The sequence below is a fragment of the Thamnophis sirtalis genome, unplaced genomic scaffold (assembly GCF_051295495.1).
Source record: "Thamnophis sirtalis isolate CommonGarterSnake01/CBP01778 unplaced genomic scaffold, rThaSir2_p1.2 scaffold_4, whole genome shotgun sequence".
Classification (NCBI taxonomy): Eukaryota; Metazoa; Chordata; class Lepidosauria; order Squamata; family Natricidae; genus Thamnophis; species Thamnophis sirtalis.
The window spans coordinates 125,379,955-125,401,725 of record NW_028261384.1 but is presented as its reverse complement, the minus strand read 5'-3'; the positions used below and the strand labels follow the sequence as shown (position 1 = coordinate 125,401,725).

The 21,771-nt window shown below is 45.9% G+C and overlaps 1 protein-coding gene across 2 annotated transcripts; it reads right to left on the bottom strand.

Moving 5' to 3' along the window:
- Positions 1 to 951: 951 nt before the first annotated feature.
- OSGEP (O-sialoglycoprotein endopeptidase) lies at positions 952 to 21,694 on the bottom strand. Of its 2 annotated transcripts, none has more exons than XM_087712009.1 (12): positions 21,622 to 21,694; positions 20,172 to 20,292; positions 18,384 to 18,503; positions 14,224 to 14,399; positions 10,978 to 11,073; positions 8,355 to 8,404; positions 6,795 to 6,873; positions 5,913 to 5,978; positions 5,149 to 5,239; positions 4,400 to 4,475; positions 2,226 to 2,324; positions 952 to 1,135 (listed from the first exon to the last, which is right to left on the bottom strand). In XM_087712009.1, exons 2-12 carry the CDS (start codon positions 20,284 to 20,286, stop codon positions 1,096 to 1,098), a joined length of 1,008 nt encoding a protein of 335 aa, XP_087568135.1. In that variant the 5' UTR covers positions 20,287 to 20,292; positions 21,622 to 21,694; the 3' UTR covers positions 952 to 1,095. The 2 variants fall into 2 exon arrangements, with proteins under 2 accessions (XP_087568135.1, XP_087568134.1); XM_087712008.1 differs by lacking the exon at positions 21,622 to 21,694 and adding an exon at positions 20,472 to 20,640.
- Between the last annotated feature and the right edge of the window lie 77 nt (positions 21,695 to 21,771).

Genomic DNA, 21,771 nt, shown 5'->3' with positions numbered 1-21,771 from the left:
GAGTTCCTGAGCCAACATGACTGGAGGAGGAATTCTGGGAGTTGAAGTCCACAAGTCTTAAAGTTGTCAAGTTTGAACACGCCTGTGGTTTTTTTTCTAAAGGGTTAGGGATGCAAGGGTCTTGTAACTTGACAGCTTTAAGACTTGCGTGCTTCAAATGCCAGAGTTTCTGAGCAAACATTTTGGTTGCTAAGCAAGAGCGTTGTCAAGTGAGTTTCACCACATTTTACAAGTTGGCCATGCCCACCCAGTCACATAGCTGGCAAGCCACTCCCACCCAGTCACATGGCCGGCAAGCCACTCCCACAAAGCAGGCCAGACCTACAGAAGAGGTTCTAAAATATTTTGAAACCCACCACTGTGGGACATGTGCCTTAGGTTCGCCATCATGGACCCATGGACTTCAATTCCCAGCATTTCTAAGTGGGCCATGCTGGCTCAGGAATTCTGGGAGTTGAAGTCCACAGCTTGTAAAGGGTCACGGCTGCCCACATGTACTTTAAAGGCCAGCATGTAGCTCATTTGCAGATTCCCAAACAGGTCCAAGTTTCAGATCATTTTGAGGGGCCATAGAGACAGAGCTTTTCAGCTGTTTTGGCATCCACTGCACCCCTTAAAATCGATTGAAATCATGCTAAAAAGGGACACCCATTTTGCCTCTTAACCCTTTGCTCCCCGGTGAACTAAAAGAAACCCAAATATTTCAGTATCAGCAGTCAGTTGAGCCCATGACCCACACAATTATGGCTGAGATGGAAGGTTCTGTCCACACAGACGAGCAAAAAGAAGACAAGGTGGTTTTCGCAGGGAAAAAAATTGAAATCAGTAGATTATGAAGACCCACAAGCAAAACTAGCTCAGCTCCTGCATGTGCTGCGTTGCTCAAAAGGGCCCCTTTGTTTTTTTCTCAAAAGCCCACTTTTCATCCCTAAAGACCCAGCACAGACACCCTTTCTACAAAATCAAATCATTTATTTTAGGCCAAAAAGGCAAGTGTTTGTGTGTGTGTGTTTAAATGCATATCTACTGAGCCTTCCAGCTGCATTCACTTCATGGCTTCCAAACTGGGGAAGATTTTTAGGCAAAGAGAAATCCTTAGTCTCGCCACGTTACCTCCACTTCATCTGTACGATACCTGGAAAGAATGAAACAGCACAACAAACGTTTGATGAGGGCATCCATTCCTCTGAAGACGGAATTTTACCTCAGAGTAAACACATATCAAATGTAGCTTTAACAGGTCTCTCAAAATTGAGGGGATGGGAAGTGGTACAAAGCTGCACCCATAATCAGGCTGTGAGGTTAAGGTAAAGGTTCCCCTCACACATATGTGCGTTTCAAAGCCGAGGAGCCAGCGCTATCCGAAGACGTCTCCATGGTCATGTGGCTGGCATGACTTAAACGCCGAAGGCGCACGGAACGCTGTTACCTTCCCACCAAAGATGGTTCCTATATTTTCTACTTGCATTTTTACATGCTTTCGAACTGCTAGGTTGGCAGAAGCTCACTCTGTTACGCGGCGCTAGGGATTTGAACCACTGAACTGCTGACCTTTCTGATTGACAAGCTCAGCGTCTTAGCCACTGAGCCACCACGTCGCTCAGGTGGCTGTTAATTAAATGTTAAATGTAGGGAGCTGTTCTGGTTCTGTACAGATAGTTCTTGACTTGTAACAGTTCATTTAGTAACTGTTCAAAGTTATGGCACTGGAAAAAAAACAACCACCATTTCCCACACTTATGACCATTGCAGCATCCCTATGGTTACATGATTTACATTCAGATATTTGACAGCTGGTTCATATTTATAATGGTTGCAAAGTCCCTGGGTCACGTGATCCTGTTTTGTGACCTCTGACGAAGCAAAATCAATGGGGAAACTGGATTCACTTAACAACCATGTTACTAATTCAACAATTGCAGTGATTCATTTAAGAGATGTGGCAAGAAAAGTTGGTAAAATGGGACAAAACTTGCTGAACAAATTTCTCAATAACATAAATTGTCAGTTCAATTGAGGCTGTAACTCAAGGACTATCTGTATTTAGAGGTGCACAATTGCAGGAAGTTTTAAAAAGGTGTAGTTACAAAGACCAAATAAAGCCACAGCTTCAAAGGTTTCTGATTTCACAAGGAACTAAATTAATTAAATGCTTCGGTACTTATGTGTTCCATTTCACCTTCACAATTCTTTCTACCCCCTGTATTGCAAACAAGGACAATCACCTTTGCGTAATCCACGAATCTTCAAGCGCTGTGATTTGGCCGGACTGAAACATTTCCCAACCAGCTTGTGCGATCATGGCACCATTGTCAATGCAAAACCTGGGTACAAAACAGTCATGAGAAATCAGAATTTTTTAAAAAAAGAGAGAGAGCGCCTTTCTGAGCTCAGGCTCACTTTTGGTCTCTTGCAATGGCTATAAACTCAAGGAAGTTCCACAACAACATGGTGTGATTCCCCACTCCAGGGGAAGGTTACTACAAAATCCCCATTCTTGCCCACGTCCTGGGGAAAGATACTGCAAAATCCCCATTCCCTCCCGACGCCAGGGGAAAGATACTGAAAAATCCCAATTCCCACCCGCCTCCTGAGGAAAGATACTGCAAAATCTCCATTCCCTCCCGACTCCAGGGGAAGGTTACTGCAAAATCCCCATTCTCACCCCCTTCCTGAGGAAAGATACTGCAAAATCCCTATTCTCACCCCCCTCCTGAGGAAAGATACCTCAAAATCTCCATTCCCTCCCGACTCCAGGGGAAGGTTACTGCAAAATCCTCATTCTCACCCCCCTCCTGAGGAAAGATACTGCAAAATCTCCATTCCCTCCCGACTCCAGGGGAAGGTTACTGCAAAATCCCCATTCTCCCCCCCCCCCTCCTGGAGAAAAATACTGCAAAATCCCCATTCCCTCCCCACTCCTGGAAAAAGGAGACTACAAAATCCCCATTCCCTTCCCACTCTAGAAGAATGATACTGCAAAATCCCCATTCCCTCCCAACTCCAGAGAAAGGATACTGCAAAATCCCCATTCTCACCCCCCTCCTGAGGAAAGATACTGCAAAATCCCCATTCCCTCCCGACTCCAGGGGAAGGTTACTGCAAAATCCCCATTCTCACCCCCCTCCTGAGGAAAGATACTGCAAAATCCCCATTCCCTCCCGACTCCAGGGGAAGGTTACTGCAAAATCCCCATTCTCACCCACCCCCCCTTCCTGGAGAAAGATACTGCAAAATCCCCATTCCCTCCAACTCCTGGGAAAAGGATACTGCAAAATCCCCATTCCCTCCCCACTCTAGGAGAACAATACTGCAAAATCCCCATTCCCTCCAGGGAAAGGATACTGCAAAATCTCAATTCCCTCCCCATCCTACTAACTGCTTTCCAGGTCTATTCTCCTGTGCAGGGCAACAAAAGAAGATCCAGCCGATCAGCTGGGAGGCAGCAACAGACTGACCATGCCGATTAGCTGGGAAGAGGGGAGGCAGCAAATAGATTGGGTGCCCCAACCTTACAGGTTAGACCTCCTGGGAGCAAAAATGGGCTGGGGGTATGTGTGCCACACACCTCATGCCCTGTTTTGGGCCTGGTGGGCCTCCCTGCAGCCCCCTCAGACCAAAAATAGCCCGGGGGGGACACACCATACACACACACACACACTGAATTTTGGGTCTAGTGGGCCTCCTTGCAGCCCAAGGGAGCAAAAATGGGGCACGGGGGGGGGGGGGAGGCGCACCAAACACACCCTTTACCTGTTTTGGGCCTAGTGGGCCTCCCTGCACTTATCTGGGAGCCAAGCTAGGGACTACTGGAAGGGGAGGGGTGAGTGCGGGCAGCCAGAAGTGATATTTGCCGGTTCTCCAAACTACTCAAAGTTTCCTGCTACCGGTTCTTCAGAACCGGTCCGAACCGATTGAATACCACCTTTGCTGCTATCATGTCACACCTATTCCTTTTCGCCAGACTAGTCATACCCAATTCCTTCAACCGTTCTTTGTATGTTTTAGGCTCCATTCCCCTAATCATCTTTGTTGCCCTTCTCTCCACTCTTTCCAGAGTCTCAATATCTTGTTTATAATAGGGTGGCCAAAACTGAAGGCAGTATTCTAAGTGTGGTCTTACAGAGCTTTGTCTAGATGTGTTTGCTGCTAATAAACACCATTAAGGCTCTAAAGCAAATAGTGATACCCAGCCTCTAACTAGGGGCGTGAAAACTCGTGGCCAGCTCGTAGTCAGATGCATCACGTGCAGGCCACACCCACCCCAGCTTCGCGAAGGGAAAAACCATCGTAATATGTCACATGAGTGCAACAAGTTTGACTCCCGTGCTCTAACAGATGCCTGAAAGCTAAGCCTAGGAGGATCTTTGGAAGAAGATGGAGGGGGAGGGGTTCTTACCTTTCATCAGTTGCAAAGAGTTTAGCGCCTCTCTCTTTGCACATGATGCCCATCATCTCTTGAAGTCGCTCGTTACCTGCAAAGAAAGGATCAGTCTCTCTGGGGGAAAAAAACAATTGAAAGGCAACAAGCACCGCATCTAGTAGACCAATGTTTCTCCATCTTGACTATTTTAATATCTGTTGCTTCATGTTCTTCAGAGGTTGTGGGAGTTTCATCACTGTAAGCTTTCAAGAAGAGACTGAGTGCCATCTTGTCAGAAATGGTGTAGGGTCTCCTTCTTGGGCAGGGGGTTGGACTAGATGACCTACAAGGTCCCTTCCAACTCTGTTATTCTGTTCTGTCCTGACTTTGGAGATTAGGTACATCTTTGTGGCAGGCCTTCAAATATTGGAACGCTGCTATGATGTCACCCCTAGTCCTTCTTTTCATTAGACTAGACATACCCAATTCCTGCAACCATCCTTCATAAGTTTTCTCCATCTTGACTGCTTTTCCATTTTGACTATTTTAATCTGGTGGACACTGCAACTGTCATAGATATGATCCAGTTGCCAAGCATCCAAATTTTGATCACATGACCATGTGGCAATGGCTATGTGAAAAACGGTCCTAAGTCATTTTTTCCCCAGTTTACTACTAATGGTCCTTAAACAAATGATTATAAACTGAGGACTCTGTATTTCTCAACTTCCCCATCTAGTCTCCAGGGACATTAGTTCACCCCAACATCCATCCAAATCACCTACAGCCAACGCCGCCCACAATTAAGGCCTCGCTGGAACTGGTGTGCGCCATGGCTCGTTCAGTGATTTCTACCAGCATTGCAAAGAGGGTCTCCTGGTGAAGAAGGAGAAATTATGGGATCAGTTCAGAAGCTTTTTGTTTGGTTTTCAACTATGGGTGCCCATCCTCCTTTATCTATGCATGCAATATAAATAGATCTTTACATTCTGAGGTAAAAAGTACTTTTCTGAGGCAAAGAAGTACTTTTCTGAGGGAAAGAAGTACTTTTCTGAGGGAAAGAAATACTTTTCTGAGGTAAATTCTGAGGTAAAGAAGTACGTTTCTAGAATAGTAGATCTTTTCTAGAAACGTATGGGTCCCTTCCTCCTATCCTGGGGCCCAATCTTTCAGCCCTATAAGGAAACAAATGCCTTGTAGACTAGTACAACTTTCAGGGTAACAGCTAATAACAGAATGACTCTTTTCACCTTATTTTGTACGAAATAAGGAAGGGCTTGTCTGAACTGTTTTCTCAAGTTACTTTCTTAGCCCTGGCTCAATCCCCTCTTATCTAATCATTGCCTTGGTGTTGGCTTTTCCTTCTGTCCTTCTATCCTCCCTCTAACATGGTCCTGGGGTTAGAACAGCAACCAGGATTGCTGTCACTGTGCGATATAGTGCATGGATGCTGGCTGGGGAATTCTGGGAGTTGAAGTCCACAAGTCTTTAAAGTTGCCAAAGTTGGCGACTTCTGCTCCACAAAATCTTTGATCCAGATCTGAATTACCTGTAGAGAGAAGCAGAGGTCCTCTGGAGTGCATTCTCCTGCAGACAGCATTCTGTGAGCCACATCCTGCAAGAGAACAGCATGAGTCCTTGGAATCTATTTCAGATAGTCCTCATTTAGCAACCATGATTAGCCCAAAGGTGTTTTTTCAAGAGGCAACTGGACTTTCTGTGGGTTTTTTTTGAAGATATTTCACTTCTCATCCAAGAAGCTTCTTCAGAGCTGAAGAAGCTTCTTGGATGGGAAGCAAAATGTCTTCAAAGAAAAACCAAAAGCATCTTTGGGACAACCATGACCTGGATGATTTGAGAATCTCCATAGACATTCAACCACGATTAGGACCAGCAACTTGGCTATTAAGTAGACACTAGGTGAAACTGCAGCTGAAATAATCTTATTTCAACTTTCCTAATGTATTAAGTAAATTAATAAATTTTGCATACTTTAGATAACTTTTTTTACTATTAATTCTTATGTCTATTCTCTAACCATTGGTTAAAATTTTTTTCCCCAGATTGTATAATAATCGGTTTGTTCTTTCTCTTTGATAGCCAAATCAATCTGTTCATTTCTGCACATTCTAATATATTCCTAATCTCATTCTCTGTATCCGAGGTGGCGCAATGGTTAAATGCAGCACTGCAGGCTACTTCAGCTGACTGCAGTTCTGCAGTTCCGCTGTTCAAATCTCACCGGCTCAGAGTTGACTCAGCCTTCCATCCTTCCGAGGTGGGTGAAATGAGAACCCAGACTGTGGGGGCGATATGCTGACTCTGTAAACCGCTTAGAGAGGGCTGAAAGCCCTATGAAGTGGTATATAAGTCTAACTGCTATTGCTATTGCTATCCAGCTGCTGCTTTGTGGGATTTCAATCCTACGTACCTCTATGTGGGACAGAATCCCAGAGAAGGACACGTCCATGCCTTTCACGGTATAGGGGAGCTCAACTAACTTTTGACCCCTGTAGAGGAAAAAAACAAAGCATTGACTCTCCTGTATGGAGCTATAATCTAAGATACGGTGTCTGCAGAGCATTATTTCTCAATCTTAGCAAACTTCAAGCTGTGTGGACTTCAACTCCCAGAATTCCCCAGGCACCATGAACTCCACAGAACTTAAAAGTTACTAAGGATGAGAAACACAGACCTGGAGAATCAAAATAATCCTCATGCCGCAAAAAACCCGCCCAGAAACAGAGCAATGCGCCAAGCTTCTATATTTCAGAAGATAAGAGAAGGATCATCACCTACTCTTTAAATGCCATCAACCTACAGGTTTATCTTTGCATCATACAGCAGAACAAGGAACTGCAACCAATAGCTTTTGCTTGACTTAGTAAAATTCTGTATTTTTCGGAGCATGAGATGCACCTTTTTCCCTATAAAAAAAAGGTTGAAAAGTTGGGTGGTTCTTAAAGACTCAATGCAGCATTTTTGGCTTCCCAAAAACCCTGCTCCCTTCACAAAAACAGGAGGATTTGAGAGGCCTGCAAAGTGCTCCTGGGGGCTGGGGAGGGCAAAAGTGAGCAAAAAATGAGGGTTTTTTTTGCTCATTTCCCCCCTCCCCCAGGAGCATGCTACAAGCCTCCCAAAGCCTATGCATGCTGGGTTTTTTTGCAAAAAACGGGCCCATTTATGCGAAAAACAGGTTGCTTTTTTGCTCGTTTTTGCCCCCCGGAGCACTTTGCAGGCCTCTCAAACTCTCTGCATGCCCTGTTTTTCACAAAAATGAGGTGTTCAGAGGGCCTGGGAGTCCTGCAGAGTGCAAAAACTTTTTTTAAAAAAATTTATCTCTTCAAAATTTTGGTGCGTCTTATACTCCAGTACATCTTACAGTCCGAAAAATACAGTACATGATGATCATATATGGTTTCATCATTTGTTGATTCAGAAGAAGCCAGTTAAGGTAAACTTCTAGTCATGAACGAAAGCAAACTTCTTTCTATAAACGTCTACAAAATACAGTCACAAAACTGAATCTGGCTTACTTTGGCTCTGTCATGAGGGGGGGAAGTCACTGGAAAAAGCAATAATGTTAGGGAGAGTTAGCAGTAAAAGGAAATCAGGCCACTAAAGAACTTGGAAGCTGGAAACCATCAAAGCTGACACTGTCGAGAACATAAAGCAACTCAGAGAAATAGTGGAAGGCTGGAGGATATGGAAAGAACTGGCCCATAGAACCGCCAGGAGTCAGGTGCAATTAAATGGATAACATCAACATAATCTACTAAATACACGCATGGGAAAGAGCTGGATCTTGCTAACTTTTTCCTATGACCGTCTGAGATCCTTCCTGAATGATTTTGTGTATTTGTCAAAATTATTTAACTTTGGTCCAAACCGAGGAGATGGAACCCACATCTGGTACCTCTTAAATACATTTAGCAGAGCAAAGTAAACTATTGTGTGGGGGATCTCCCCCCGCCCCCCCGTTATGGCTTACTTCTTGGCCATCTGTTCGATGTTGTAGCCAGGACTGGGATCATTTGAGATCTAAGACAAGAAGGAAATAAAAGAATCAGATTTCCCCATACCAATAATACTTGACAATCGTCAATAACCTGACTTAGCAATCATCAATAGGAAAGAGACGATGTCCATGGATCAGTGGTGGGTTTCAAAAAATTTTCGAACCTACTCTGTGGGTGTGGCCTCCTTTGTGGGAGTGGCTTGCCGGCCATGTGACCTGGTGGGAGTGGCTTGCTGGCGATGTGTTTTCTCTCTCTCTCTCTCTTTCCTTCCTTTTGTCTCTCTGTCCCTTTTTCCTTTTTTTCTTTCATCTCTCTCTCACTTTTTCTTTCTTTTTTATTTATTTATCTCTCTCTCTCTCTCTCTCTCTCTCTGTGTGTGTGTGTGTGTGTGTGTGTGTGTGGTGGGTTTTAAAAAAAATTGGAACCTCTTCTGTAGGTGTGGCCTGCTTTCCGGGTCCACTGGTGGAACCTCTTCTAACCGGTTCGGTAGATTTGACGAACCGGTTTTACCGAACTGGTGCGAACTGGCAGGAACCCACCTCTGCCGTGGATAATAGACATTGCAGTACCTAGAGACCAGTGGTGAAATTCAATAATTTTCCCTAACGATTCTGTCATGGCTTGGTGGGAGTCATTTGACTAGGTGGGTATGGCCAACTTTAAAAAAAACTTTTTTTTAGCAGATTTTTTATCATTATTTTTTCCCTTCTACAACACATTACAGTCATCACATCAACATTGTTATGTCATCATACCTGTACATATATATAATATTTCACTTCTATATTTACACACCTTTATACACAGTTCTCTATATATTTATATGTATTGTTTTTTGGCTTAATTAATTTTATTCTTGTTTTGCAGCCATTTATACCAATTGTTCCAAATTCCATAATATTCCGACTCTTCTTTATCTTTTAATTTCAGTGTTAATTTGTCCATCTCTGCACAATCCAAAGTTTTTTTTTATCACTAATTTGTCCAAGGGGGGTATTATTTTGTTTCCAGCATTGGACAAATGCTATTCTAGCTGTAATTAGCAGATGTGTTAATATGTACTTAATTTTCTTTGTATATTTCCCTTTGATTATTCCCAGTAGAAAGATTTCGGGTTTGTATTTTATCTGTTCTCCAGAACAAAAACAAAAAACTTTTTAAAGCATTTAAAGTAAAGAAGAAGAAAAAAGGTTCCCAAGATCACACAGCACAGCTGATGTCGGAAGATTTTAAAAACTTTTTAAAAGTATTTTTTACTACCAGTTTGCAAACCGGTAGTATTTCACCTCTACTGGAGGCAGAAGAAGAGAAAAAAATTGAAGAAAATAAGAAAAAAATATAAGGACCTGTAGAAGTAGAATGACTGTAGCAAAAGAAAGCAAAGATTATTTTAAATAAAAAAAAACTATCTGTAATACTGTTTTGACTGACACCTTCTTGCACATGAAGTTACTCTCCCATATATATTCAGAGACCAAACTGTGAATTATTAGAATAGCCCAACTTGTTGTCAGACTTTGGGTTCCAGCTCCTCTGATCAGCATTTCTTGCTTGGAGATGTCCCAAAGGTGCTTTTTTCAGGAGGCAACTGGACGTTTTTATTTTTTTCTTTGAAGACGTTTCGCTTCTCATCCAAGAAGCTTCTTCAGGATAGTGGGGAATGGAAGGATTTATACTCCGTGCAGACAGCTGGTCATTTGCATCCTTTTAGAGGGTCATTGAAGCACTTGGAGGTTTATCTGTGTCCTCAGGGTCACCTGAGTAATACAAATGGTTCCTTTAGTCTGCAATTCCCCCCCCCCCTGAAAATCCTTCCATTCCCACACTATCCTGCCAGAGCTGAAGAAGTTCCTTGGATGAGAAGCGAAACATTTCCCTGAAGGAGAAAACAAAGTCCAGGCGCCTTTTTGAAAAACACATTTTGAGACAACCATGACCTGGATGACTGAGAATGACATGTATCAGGTTATGTTCCTCCTCCAGTTCCATCTGCAACGTCATGAAATAACCAGGGAGGAAACAGACTCTATAGTTCAGGGGTATCAAATGCTTAGATTTGGTGGGGCCACTCTGGAACAGCGAAGGACCAGCCCGTGGTGCCTCTGCCAGCAAAAACAGAGCTCAGGAGAGCCGCGTATGATGGCCCTTTTCACTGGAAGGACGCTGTCACAGTCGAAAACAGAGCCCGGGCTTCCCCGCAAGCTCTGTTTTCACTGGCGGAGTGATAGCAAAACAAACTAATAGCAAAAGTGGACACACACACCCAGTCTTCTCCCCCACCCCCCGGGCCACAAGAGGAGCCCCCCAACACAAATGATGTTGAACTGGCTCACCCAGCTTGGCCACACCCACCTGGACACACACTCCCCCCCCCCCCCGCAAGGTCAAACACAACCCTGATGCAGCCCTCAATGAAATCGAGTTTGACACCCCTGTCCTAGTTGTTTCCTTGGCCTCGGAAGGTCTCTGATGCACCACACAGCCCTACTGAACCTTTTTCAAATGTGTGTACTCAGAAAGAAGTCTCATGGCATTCACATGCGATCTAATGAAGTCAACTTGCATTCTCATCTACGTATGTTCAGCTGCTCTGACCTTCAACACTCGAGCGAAGCGGTCCAGACAGTTTCCCACAGCAATGTCTATAGTTTCCCCAAATATACGATAGCGATGTTCAGAGTAGGCAATGACCTGGATGGGAGGAAGAGGCGGACACGGTTATAACCCCCTTTACTTACATCTCGATGTTCCCGGGATTCCACGTGGGTCAACCAAAATTCTTTTCCTCACCTTCTTAAATGGAAATCACTGGGTTCAAAACAATTACAAGGCAAGAGAAACCAAGCAAAATAGCAATATGTTTGGTGAGGCCTGTCTCTGGGGAATGCACAAAACGAGTTGTGCATTATAAAATGTCAATTGAGGGATGCGGTGGCTCGGTGGCTAAGACGCTGAGCTTGCCAATCAGAAAGTTTGGCGGTTCAAATCCCTAGCGCTGTGTAATGGAGTGAGCTCCTGTTACTTGTCCCAGCTTCTGCCAACCTAGCCATTCGAAAGCATGTTAAAATGCAAGTAGAAAAATAGGAACCACCTTTGGTGGGAAGGTAACAGCGTTCTGTGCACCTGTGGCATTTAGTCATGCCGGCCACATGACCACGGAGACGTCTTCGGACAGCGCTGGGTCTTTGGCTTTGAAACGGAGATGAGTAACGCCACCTAAAGTCAGGAACGACTAGCACATATGTGCGAGGGGAGCTTTTACCTTTACCTAAAATGTAAATCAACAAGTGGAGTTCTAAGCCTGCTGGAGTAGCCAGATCTTTTAAGGATTTCTGAAAAGACAATGTTGTTGTAGTCCACCAGCTGCCACTAGAGCTAGCGGCAGACTCGGATGATGAGGAGGTTGGGAAAGAACTTAGGCCAGTTCTGGAGTCTGGGGAAGGCTTGGATGGATGCTCAGCGTCAGACACAGAGATAGAGCCATGGCCACCCGGCATTTCCCAGCCACCGGAGAGGCAGCGGCTGAGATGAGTTAGGAGGAAGAACAGCTGGGGCTTGTTCCAGATGCACGTAGGCAGAGACCAGATAGGAGAGGTGAACAACAGAGGACAAAAGAGTTGATTTGGGAAGCAAAGCAAACATGGACGCTGAATGGCCCCTCCCTGGTCGGGGAAGAAATAGAAGGAAAGGAGAGTGGTGGTCGTAGGAGACAACAGTTCGCATTTCTAGAGATTTTGCTCACTGTGTTCCGTGCAACAAAGACTGCCTTGCCAGAACTTAATTTCCAGCCTGCAGGCTGGGAGCTCATCGCCTTGCAATTGATGAACTGACAAGATCTGCTGCTGCAGTTAACTCCTTGCCTGGACTTGGGTGAAATGCAATTAATTCACAAGAGGTAAATAAAGAAGGGTTTTTCTTTGCGAGGAGTCTGTTTCTTGCTTCTGCAAAGGCTGAGTCAGAACAAATGTCAAGTCCCATTTGGACTTCAAAGGGAATAGAGTTCCAGAAGACCCAGTTGACTGCAAAGGAAGTCCAACTTGGACTCTCTGCTTTACTGATGAGCCCTGGAAAGTAATGATGGCTCTGACCAGATGTGATTGACCGGATAAAAGCCATCTACGTGTCTCCCATAGTTTCAAGAACACTATTACCTTCACCAAGGAATTTAATGATCAGAAGTGCTTATTTGGATTGGATTGGATTTGGATTTATTACATTTATATGCTGCCCTTTTCCCCGAAGGGGACTCAGGGCGGCTCACAATTCAGTCAGGGAAGGGGGTACAGACAGGGGATAAAAAGGACGAACATAACAATACACAATTAAAACACACAACAACCATACCATTCGAGGAGGGGGGCAAAAGCTCTTTAGCCCCAGGCCTGTCGGAACAGCCAGGTTTTAAGGGCTTTGCGGAAGGCCTGGAGGGTGGTGAGGGTTCGAATCTCCACGGGGAGCTCGTTCCAGAGGGTTGGAGCAGCCACAGAGAAGGCTCTCCTCCGGGTAGTCGTCAGTCGGCATTGGCCGGCGGATGGAATTCAGAGGAGGCCTAATCTGTGGGATCTGATCGGTCTATTGGAGGTAATTGGCAGCAGGCGGTCTCTCAAGTACCCAGGTCCAATACCATGAAGGGCTTTATAAGTGACGACTAGCGCCTTGAAGCGTATCCGAAGACCAATAGGCAGCCAGTGCAGCTCGCGGAGGATAGGTGTAACGTGGGTGTACCGAGGTGCACCCACGATCGCTCGCGCGGCTGCATTCTGGACAAGCTGAAGTCTCCGAATGCTCTTCAAGGGCTGCCCCATGTAGAGCACGTTGCAATAGTCCAGTCTAGAGGTCACAAGGGCACAAGTGACTGTTGTGAGGGCCTCCCGGTTCAGGTAGGAACGCAACTGGTGCACCAGGCGAACCTGGGCAAATGCCCCCCTGGTCACAGCCGACAGGTGGTGTTCGAAAGTCAGCTGTGGGTCCAGGAGGACTCCCAAATTGCGAACTCTGTCTGAGGGGCGTACTGTTTGACCCCCCAGCCTGAGAGATGGAAAACTTGGCCAATTAATAGGAGGGAAACACACCAGCCACTCGGTCTTATCCGGATTGAGTACAAGCTTGTTTGCACTAAACTATAACACTGGTTGCTTTGTTTCTGATATGTCTCGGAAATCTGGCCCCAGCAAACCAATTGTAGATTATTTAGCAATGTGAGTGAATTGAGTCTAAAGTGGAGTCAATGCTTCCCTCTAAGCCCGCAAGGGCGAACCTATGGCATGCATGCTACACGCGGAGCACGGCATGCATGCTACACACGGGCATGCATGCTACACACGGGCACGCAAGCCATTGGCCAGCTCAGCTCAACCACGCATGTATGCACGCCTCTTGCCAGCCAGCTGAAATTCAGGTCTCTGCCGTGCAGGCGGGTGTATGTGTGTGTCGTGCACACATGCACAAGGGGGAGGGCAAAGGGGAGTTGCAGTGCGCCCCGCCACACCCCATTTTTGGTCCAAAGGGGATTCAGGCAGGCCCAAAACAGGGTGCGGGGGGGGGAGGTCATGTGCATGCACAGGGGAGCATGGGGAAACTCGCGTGCATGTATGGGGGAACAGGGGAGCACAGGAGGAGAGGCTCATTGTGGGAGTGGGCATGTGATTTTGGCACGTGAGGAGAAAAAGGTTAGCTATCACTGCTCTAAGCTATGGTATCGTTTCCTGGTTTTTATTTTGGTAGGTCATGAACTAAACTGTTGCTCTGTAAATCATGGTTTGGGGGATAAAGGGATGTTATGGTTTACGTCAAGCCATGGTTTAGCATAATATGCAAATCCAGAAATCTCTTCTTCAGTACCTGAGTGTTTCCACCACTGACGTACAACACTGTTGGGTTCTTCGCACCAGTCACAAGCCGCCCCATTTCAATATGTCCCACACAATGGTTCACTCCCAGAAGTGGCTTCTTCCACAACTGGGCCACTGTCCTGGCCACAACAGCCACAGTCACTAGTGGAGCACCCATTCCCGGACCTGTAAGATGGAAAAAATATGCATTAAGTCCAATGTAGCATTGATATATGGTAGCCGAGCTGGCAATTGAGTTCCCTAGGTTGATGGTCCTGGGGGACTTTAATTTGCCATCGCTCGGTGAAAACTCTGATGGGGCGCAGGAGTTCATGGCTTCCATGACAGCCATGGGCTTGACCCAAGTAATTCGGGGCCCAACCCATTCGGCGGGTCACATGCTCGACCTCGTATTTCTCTCGGAGCAGTGGATTTGTGATCTTGGTCTGAGGGGTAATGACATCATACCCCTGTCGTGGTCAGACCACTGCCTACTGAGGCTCGACTTCCGGAGACCAAACCCCCACTGTAGGGAGGAGGAACCAACCAGGTGGTTCCGCCCCAGGCGACTTATGGAACCATTAAGGTTCCAGACGGAGCTTGGGGTTATTCCTGATACTTTCGCCCACAGTCCGGTAGAGACTCTGGTTGCTGCTTGGCACTCAGCAGCATCGGAGGCCCTCGACCGGATTGCGCCACTACGGCCCCTCCGAGGCGGCGGATCCCGGAGACCTCCTTGGTTTACCGAGGAACTCCGGGAGATGAAGCGCCGGAGGAGATGCCTAGAGCACCGATGGAGGTCCGACAAGTCCGAATCGAACCGAGCAATGGTAACCACCTGCACCAAGGAATACACCAGGGCACTTAGGGCAGCGAAAAGATCTCACATAGCCACCTTGGTTGCGTCCGCTGAGTCCCGCCCAGCCGCCCTGTTTAGGATAACCCGCTCCCTATTAAATAAAAGGGAAGCGGGGGAACCCTTGCAGGGCAGAGCTGAGGATTATGCCCAATTCTTAGCGGACAAAATTGCTCGGTTTCGGTCGGACTTGGACTCCATCCCCGCAGTTCCAGCCGAGGCACAAGAGGATCAAGTAGGACACCTCTGGGTTGAGTTTCAGGATGTTACCCCCGGGGATGTGGACAAGGCCATGAGGGCTGTAAGTGCCTCCACCTGTGTACTGGATCCGTGTACCTCATGGCTGGTTACTAACAGCAGTGAGGTGACACGAGGCTGGATCCAGGCGGTTGTGACCGCCTCTCTTCGGGAGGGGAACTTCCCCGCCGCACTGAAAGCGGCGGAGGTGAGACCTCTCCTAAAGAAGCCATCTTTGGATCCAGCTGTTCTTAATAACTATCGCCCAGTCTCCAACCTTCCCTTCCTTGGGAAGGTTGTTGAGAAGGTGGTGGCCTTCCAGCTCCAACGGTCCTTGGAGGAAGCAAACTATCTCGACCCCTTCCAGTCAGGCTTCAGACCCGGTTACAGCACAGAAACCGCTTTGGTCGCATTGACCGATGATCTCTGGAGGGCCAGAGATGGAGGACATTCCTCCATCCTGGTCCTCCTTGACCTCTCAGCGGCTTTCGATACCATCGACCATGGTATCCTTCTGCGACGACTGCGGGAGGTGGGAGTGGGAGGCACCGTGTTGTGGTGGTTCTCCTCCTACCTCTCGGACAGGTCGCAGTCGGTGTTAGTGGGGGGGCAGAGATCGTCCCCTAGGCCCCTAACTTATGGGGTGCCTCAGGGCTCGGTCCTATCCCCCCTACTATTCAACATCTACATGAAACCGCTGGGAGAGATCATCCGCAGGCACGGGATCAGATACCATCAATATGCGGACGATACTCAACTGTATCTGTCCGCCCCGTGCCAACTCAATGAAGCGGCAGACGTGATGAACCGAGGCCTTGAAGCCGTTATGGACTGGATGAGGGTTAACAAGCTTGTGCTCAACCCAGAAAAGACCGAGTGGCTGTTGTGTTTCCCTCCCAAAGATTCCACCAATATCCCATCTCTCAGGCTGGGGGGTCAAATTCTATACCCCTCAGAGAGGGTTCGCAACTTGGGAGTCCTCCTGGACCCACAGCTATCGTTTGACCACCACTTGACGGCTGTGACCAGGGGGGCATTTGCCCAGGTTCGCCTGGTGCGCCAGTTGCGACCCTACCTGAATCGGGAGGCTCTCACAACAGTCACCCGGGCCCTTGTGACCTCTAGGCTGGAATACTGCAATGTGCTCTACATGGGGCTGCCCTTGAAGAGCATCCGGCGACTTCAGCTAGTACAGAACGCGGCCGCGCGAGTGATTGTGGGTGCACCTCGGTTCACCCACATAACACCTATCCTCCGCGAGCTGCGCTGGCTACCTGTCGAGCTCCGGATGCGCTTCAAGGTGTTATTAGTCATCCATAAAGCCCTCCATGGTAGTGGATCTGGATACTTGAGAGACCGCCTTCTGCCAATTACCTCCCTGCGACCAATAAGATCACATAGATTAGGCCTCCTCCGTATTCCATCGGCCAGCCAATGCCGGCTGGCAACTACAAGGAGGAGGGCCTTCTCAGTAGTAGCCCCGACCCTTTGGAACGAGCTCCCCGTGGAGATTCGTACCCTCTCCACCGTCCAGGCCTTCCGCACAGCCCTTAAGAACTGGCTAGCCCGTCAGGCCTGGGGACAAGGATAGCCGCCCCTCCCGAATGATGAATGTATGTTGTTTACTATTTTATTATATGTTTCTATGTCAATGTCTGTATTTCCCCCTCCCTGGTTTTATGTGAGCCGCCCTGAGTCCCCTCAGGGAAAAGGGCGGCCTACAAATATTAATAAATCTCTAAATCTCTAAATCTCTCAATTTTTTATTTTGCATTGATTTAATTGTTTTGGTAGGTACAGGTACTCCTTGACTTACGACCATAATTGAGCCCAAAATTTATTGTTGCTAATTGAGAAATTTGTTAAGTGAGTTTTGTCCCATTTTGCAAACTTTTCTTGCCACATTTGCTTAGCGAATCGCTGCAGTTGTTAAATTAGTAACACCGTTGTTAAGTGACTCTGGCTTCCTCGTCGACTTTGCCTGTCAGAAGGTCACAAAAGGTGAATCACATAAACCTGAGGCACTGTAATCATCATAAATATGAACCAATTGTCAAGCATCCAAATGTAAATCATTTGAGTGTGGGGATGCTGTAACAGTCATAAGTGTGAAAAATTGTCATAAGTCACTTTTCTCAGTGCTGTTGTAATTTCGAACTGTTACTGAATGAACTGTTGTAAGGAGAAGTGGTGTGTGTGTGTGTGTGTGTGTGTGTGTGCGTGTGTGTGCGTGTGTATTTTCACTGATTTTATTCTACCAATCTGGGGCATTTATAACATGCTTTGATTAGGAAGAGTATCTAGGAGAATAGAATAGAATAGAATAGAAAATATGAATGGAATTGAGTTGGAATGAAATAGAATAGAATAGAATAGATGAATGGAATGGAGTTGGAATGGAATAGAATATAATGGAAAATATGAATGCAATGGAGTTGGAATGGAATGAAATAGAATAGAACAGAACAGCACATAATTCTTTATTGGCCAAGTGTGATTGGGACACACAAGGAATTTGTCTTTGGTGCTTATGCTCTCAGTGTACATAAAAAGACAAGATACATCCATCAAGAATCACAAGCTACAACCGTTAATGATAGTCAAAGGGTACAAATAAGCAAATAGGAAATGATCAATATCAGTATAAATCATAAGGATGCAAGCAACAAAGTTACAGTCCTGCAGTCATCAGTTGGAGGAGATAGGAACAATGAGAAGATTAATAGTAAAGCAATAGTAAGAGAACTTGGTGGTTCTTCAGATGTTGCTGAAATACAGTTTTTGCAAGTCTAGCCAGCATGGACAACAAGAAGGTTAAAAGAGGATGGAGTACAGCTATACATTCTTCAAGGACTCTTAATCAGAATACCTTAAAAGCACAGGCCTCCAACTTCGGTGACTTTAAGACTTATGGACTTCAACTCCCAGAATTCCCCAGCCAGCCATGCCCATTGACTTTGGCTGGGGAAATTCTGGGAGTTGAAGTCCACAACTCTTAAAAAGTTTCCAAGGTCGAAGACCCTCCTGCCTTAAATAAGCCGTGTGTCTTCTTCCCTTTAAGAAAAAAAAAGATTCACCTTTGGTGAAAGCCACTGCGTCAATGTCCTGAGGTTTCAATCCAGCTTCTTCCAGGGCTTCACGCAACACAGTAAGGACACAAGAACGGTGATGGCGTGCCGTGTCACCTGGAAGGAAACCTAAGAGTGGGACCAAAATGGGAAAAAAGGTTATGTGACCATGGAAAGACATTAATTAATCTGCCCTCACTTCTTTAAATCCAGGAAAAATGCTGAATTCTTTTAGCAAGCAATTCTCTCACAGCTCTTGTAGGCTGGTATCCTACAATGTACAATTGTACAACATACAATGACCTTGTAGACGACCCTCACTCTGTCAAGGGCCTTGGAGTACTCATATCTAATGATCTAAGTGCCAGAGCCCACTGTAATAACATTGCCAAAAAGGCATTAAGAGTTGTTAACCTAATCTTGCGTAGCTTCTTCTCTGGTAATGTAGTACTGCTAACCAGAGCATACAAAACATTTGCCAGACCAATTCTTGAGTACAGCTCATCTGTCTGGAACCTGCACTGCATATCGGACATTAATACAATCGAGTGAGTCCAGAGATATTTCACAAGAAGAGTCCTCCACTCCTCTGCTCGCAACAGAATACCTTATGCCACCAGGCTTGAAATTTTGGGCTTAGACAACTTAAAACTACGCCGCCTTTTGTCTGACCTAAACGTAGTACATAAAATTGTCCGCTTCAATATCCTGTCAATGACTGCTTCAACTTCAACCACAACAACACACAAGCACACAATAGGGACAAACTCAAGGTAAACCGCTCCAAACTCGATTGCAGAAAATACGACTTCAGTAATAGAGTGGTCAATGCCTGGAATGCACTCTGTGGTTTCTTCCCCAAACCTCCAAAACTTTAACCTTAGACTATCGGTCAATCTCACCCCATTCCTAAGAGGTCCGTAAGGGGCATGCATAAGTGCACCAACGTGCCTACCATCCAGGGGTGGGTTTCTTGCCCCGTTCCAACCAGTTCAGTTGGAACGGGGCCAGCAGTGTCCTCGTGCACATGCGCAGTGCACGCATGCGTACTAGCGTCTGTGCGATGCTCCAGCTGCTCCTGGAGGATCGCGCAGGCGCTGTATGCGTCCTGCGCATGTGTGGAAGCGCAGAACTCGTCAAAATCGGGTAAGAAACGCGGGCGGGCGGGTGGACCCTTCGGCGATCCCGGAAGTTACTTACTTCCAGGTTCGGTGACCAACCGGTTGCCGCGAACCGCCTGAAACCCACCCCTGCTACCATCCCTGTCCATGTTTCTTTTTATTCGTATCCATTTCATGTATCCAAAATCATGTTTATACATATTTATGTTGTCTAATACAGGGTTGACTAAATAAGTAAGTAAGTGCAAGTACGTAACACAGACAAATTAAGAATTGGAGAACATGGTACTAAGAATGTGTGATAGATAGGAATAGGATATGTATTTGTATTATTAGTAATTATGTAAAAGAAAGGCTTGACAGACAGATAATGTGACTGAATACACACACCTATGTAATGGATATAAAATGTAATTGTTGTAAGATCTAATCACTATATGGAAACATTTATGCCAGAAATGCCAAACTATGTCCAATGCTTTTCATGTTTAACTAATAAAAAACTTTATAGTAATAAAAAAGTAAGTAAATAAATAAATAAAATAAAATGACTTCAACTCCCAGGATCCCTTCCTGGCACTGCCCTGGCTAGGAATTCTGGGAGTTGAAGTGCAACTGGAAAGTGCCTGGCTGAGTTCTGAAGAGCATTCATGGGGAAATAGCAGAAGATTCCTACCTTGTCCCGGAGGGGTTACATACGTCCTTCGCGGATTGCTCAGCACCTCCCCATCCCTTACTATGCCAATTCCAATCTTGTTGGCGCTGCCCTCAAAGCCAATCACAACCGGCATCTTTTCCTGGAACATCGTCAAAAAAAAAAGAAAGGTGAAATTTGATTTCTTCCAAGAGAAGCCTCGGAATCTGTAGTGATCCCTGATCCAGCTGATCACCAGGCATGATTTCCTTGGGACAGACAAGGCAGCCACTTAGCTAACAAGGACAGAAGATTCGTGAGAATGAGCCCTTTGCATCTTACCTGTGATTCTTTCCTCTGCTTCCCAGGTCCACCTTATTTTGAAAAGCTCTCAGCACAGGCAGGAAAAACACGTGTGCTACAAAAGTATCTTATAAGGAAAACTCAGCAGCAAAGGAAGGGTTAACTCTGAGTCTGTCTCTCCCTCCCTTTTCCTTCTTCTTAAGAATCTAAGAGGAGGGTTTCTAGAGATAGAAAATGTGCCCTGAACAGTGTACAGCATACACGAGTGGTTTTCATTTGACAGCTGCCACGTGAGGATTAGAGGCATCTTTGGTACTTTCCCAGCTTGGTTAATTTCTTGTAGACATTTCACTAACCAACCTAGGTAACTTCATCAGTACTACTAAGAGGTGGGGTTTGCTCTAAATTTATATTCTAGTGACTCAACCCTGTCAGTCGAATATAAATTGAGAGTAAACCCCATTCCTTCCTAGAATGGAGGATGATATATGGTTAGGTAATGGAATGTCCTCATAAAAACAACCTAGAACTGATGATGTTACCTAGTTAAGTAATGAAACGTCTCCAGGAAAACGACAGAAGCTCAAAAAAACAACAAAAAAAACCCACACACCAAGGAGACCCTATTTCAACTCTAAGCGACAGATATTCTCCTTTATTTTCTATGGAAGTTCTCAGTCATCTAGATCAGTGTTTCTCAACCTTAGCAACTTGAAGATGTCTGGACTTCAACTCCCAGAATTCTGGGAGTTGAAGTCCGGACATCTTCAAGTTGCCAAGGTTGAGAAACACTGAGCTAGATCATGGTTGTCCCAAAGGTGCTTATTTTTTTCAAGAGGCAACCGGACTTCCTTGGTTTTTGCTTGAAGACTTTCCGCTTCTTATCCAGGAAGCTTCCTCGGTTCTGAACGAATGGCAGAGAATGGAAGGATTTAATGGAAGGAAGGAAAGAAGCAAAAACCAAAGAAGTCCAGTCGCCTTTGGGATTTTCTTTTGTTGATTAGAAGGTGCCAATTCCAACCTACTACTTAACAGAGTCGGAAGGTACCTAGAAGGTCATCTAGTCCAACCCCATACCGAAGTACCCTACATCTTCCTCTACCTAGGATATTTTTCTTTTAGAGAAAAAAAAGACACTTATTAAATATCCGTATGTAGGATTTTCAGAGACCATATTACGGTTTTAAACCTTTTACTTCGCCGCGATCCCCTCTGCGTTGTTCGATTGGGAACCGAAGGTGTTGGGTGCTTCGGGGGTGGGGGGGGTTGGCAGACAATGTTCCGTGAGTGGTACGGAGGACGCCTGACGTCACCCGGTGGTTAAACCCCGCCCCCTCCC

What these genes read in the sequence shown, in the direction of transcription:
- OSGEP (XM_087712009.1), bottom strand. Translation starts at nt 20,286, where the DNA reads ATGCCGGTTGTGATTGGCTTTGAGGGCAGCGCCAACAAGATTGGAATT. An exon ending in CGCAGTGGCTTTCACCAAAG is followed by an intron (nt 14,400 to 18,383) that starts GTGAATCTTTTT and finishes TCCATCTTACAG; the next exon opens with GTCCGGGAATGGGTGCTCCA. An exon ending in GATTCGTGGATTACGCAAAG is followed by an intron (nt 1,136 to 2,225) that starts GTGATTGTCCTT and finishes CATTCTTTCCAG; the next exon opens with GTATCGTACAGATGAAGTGG.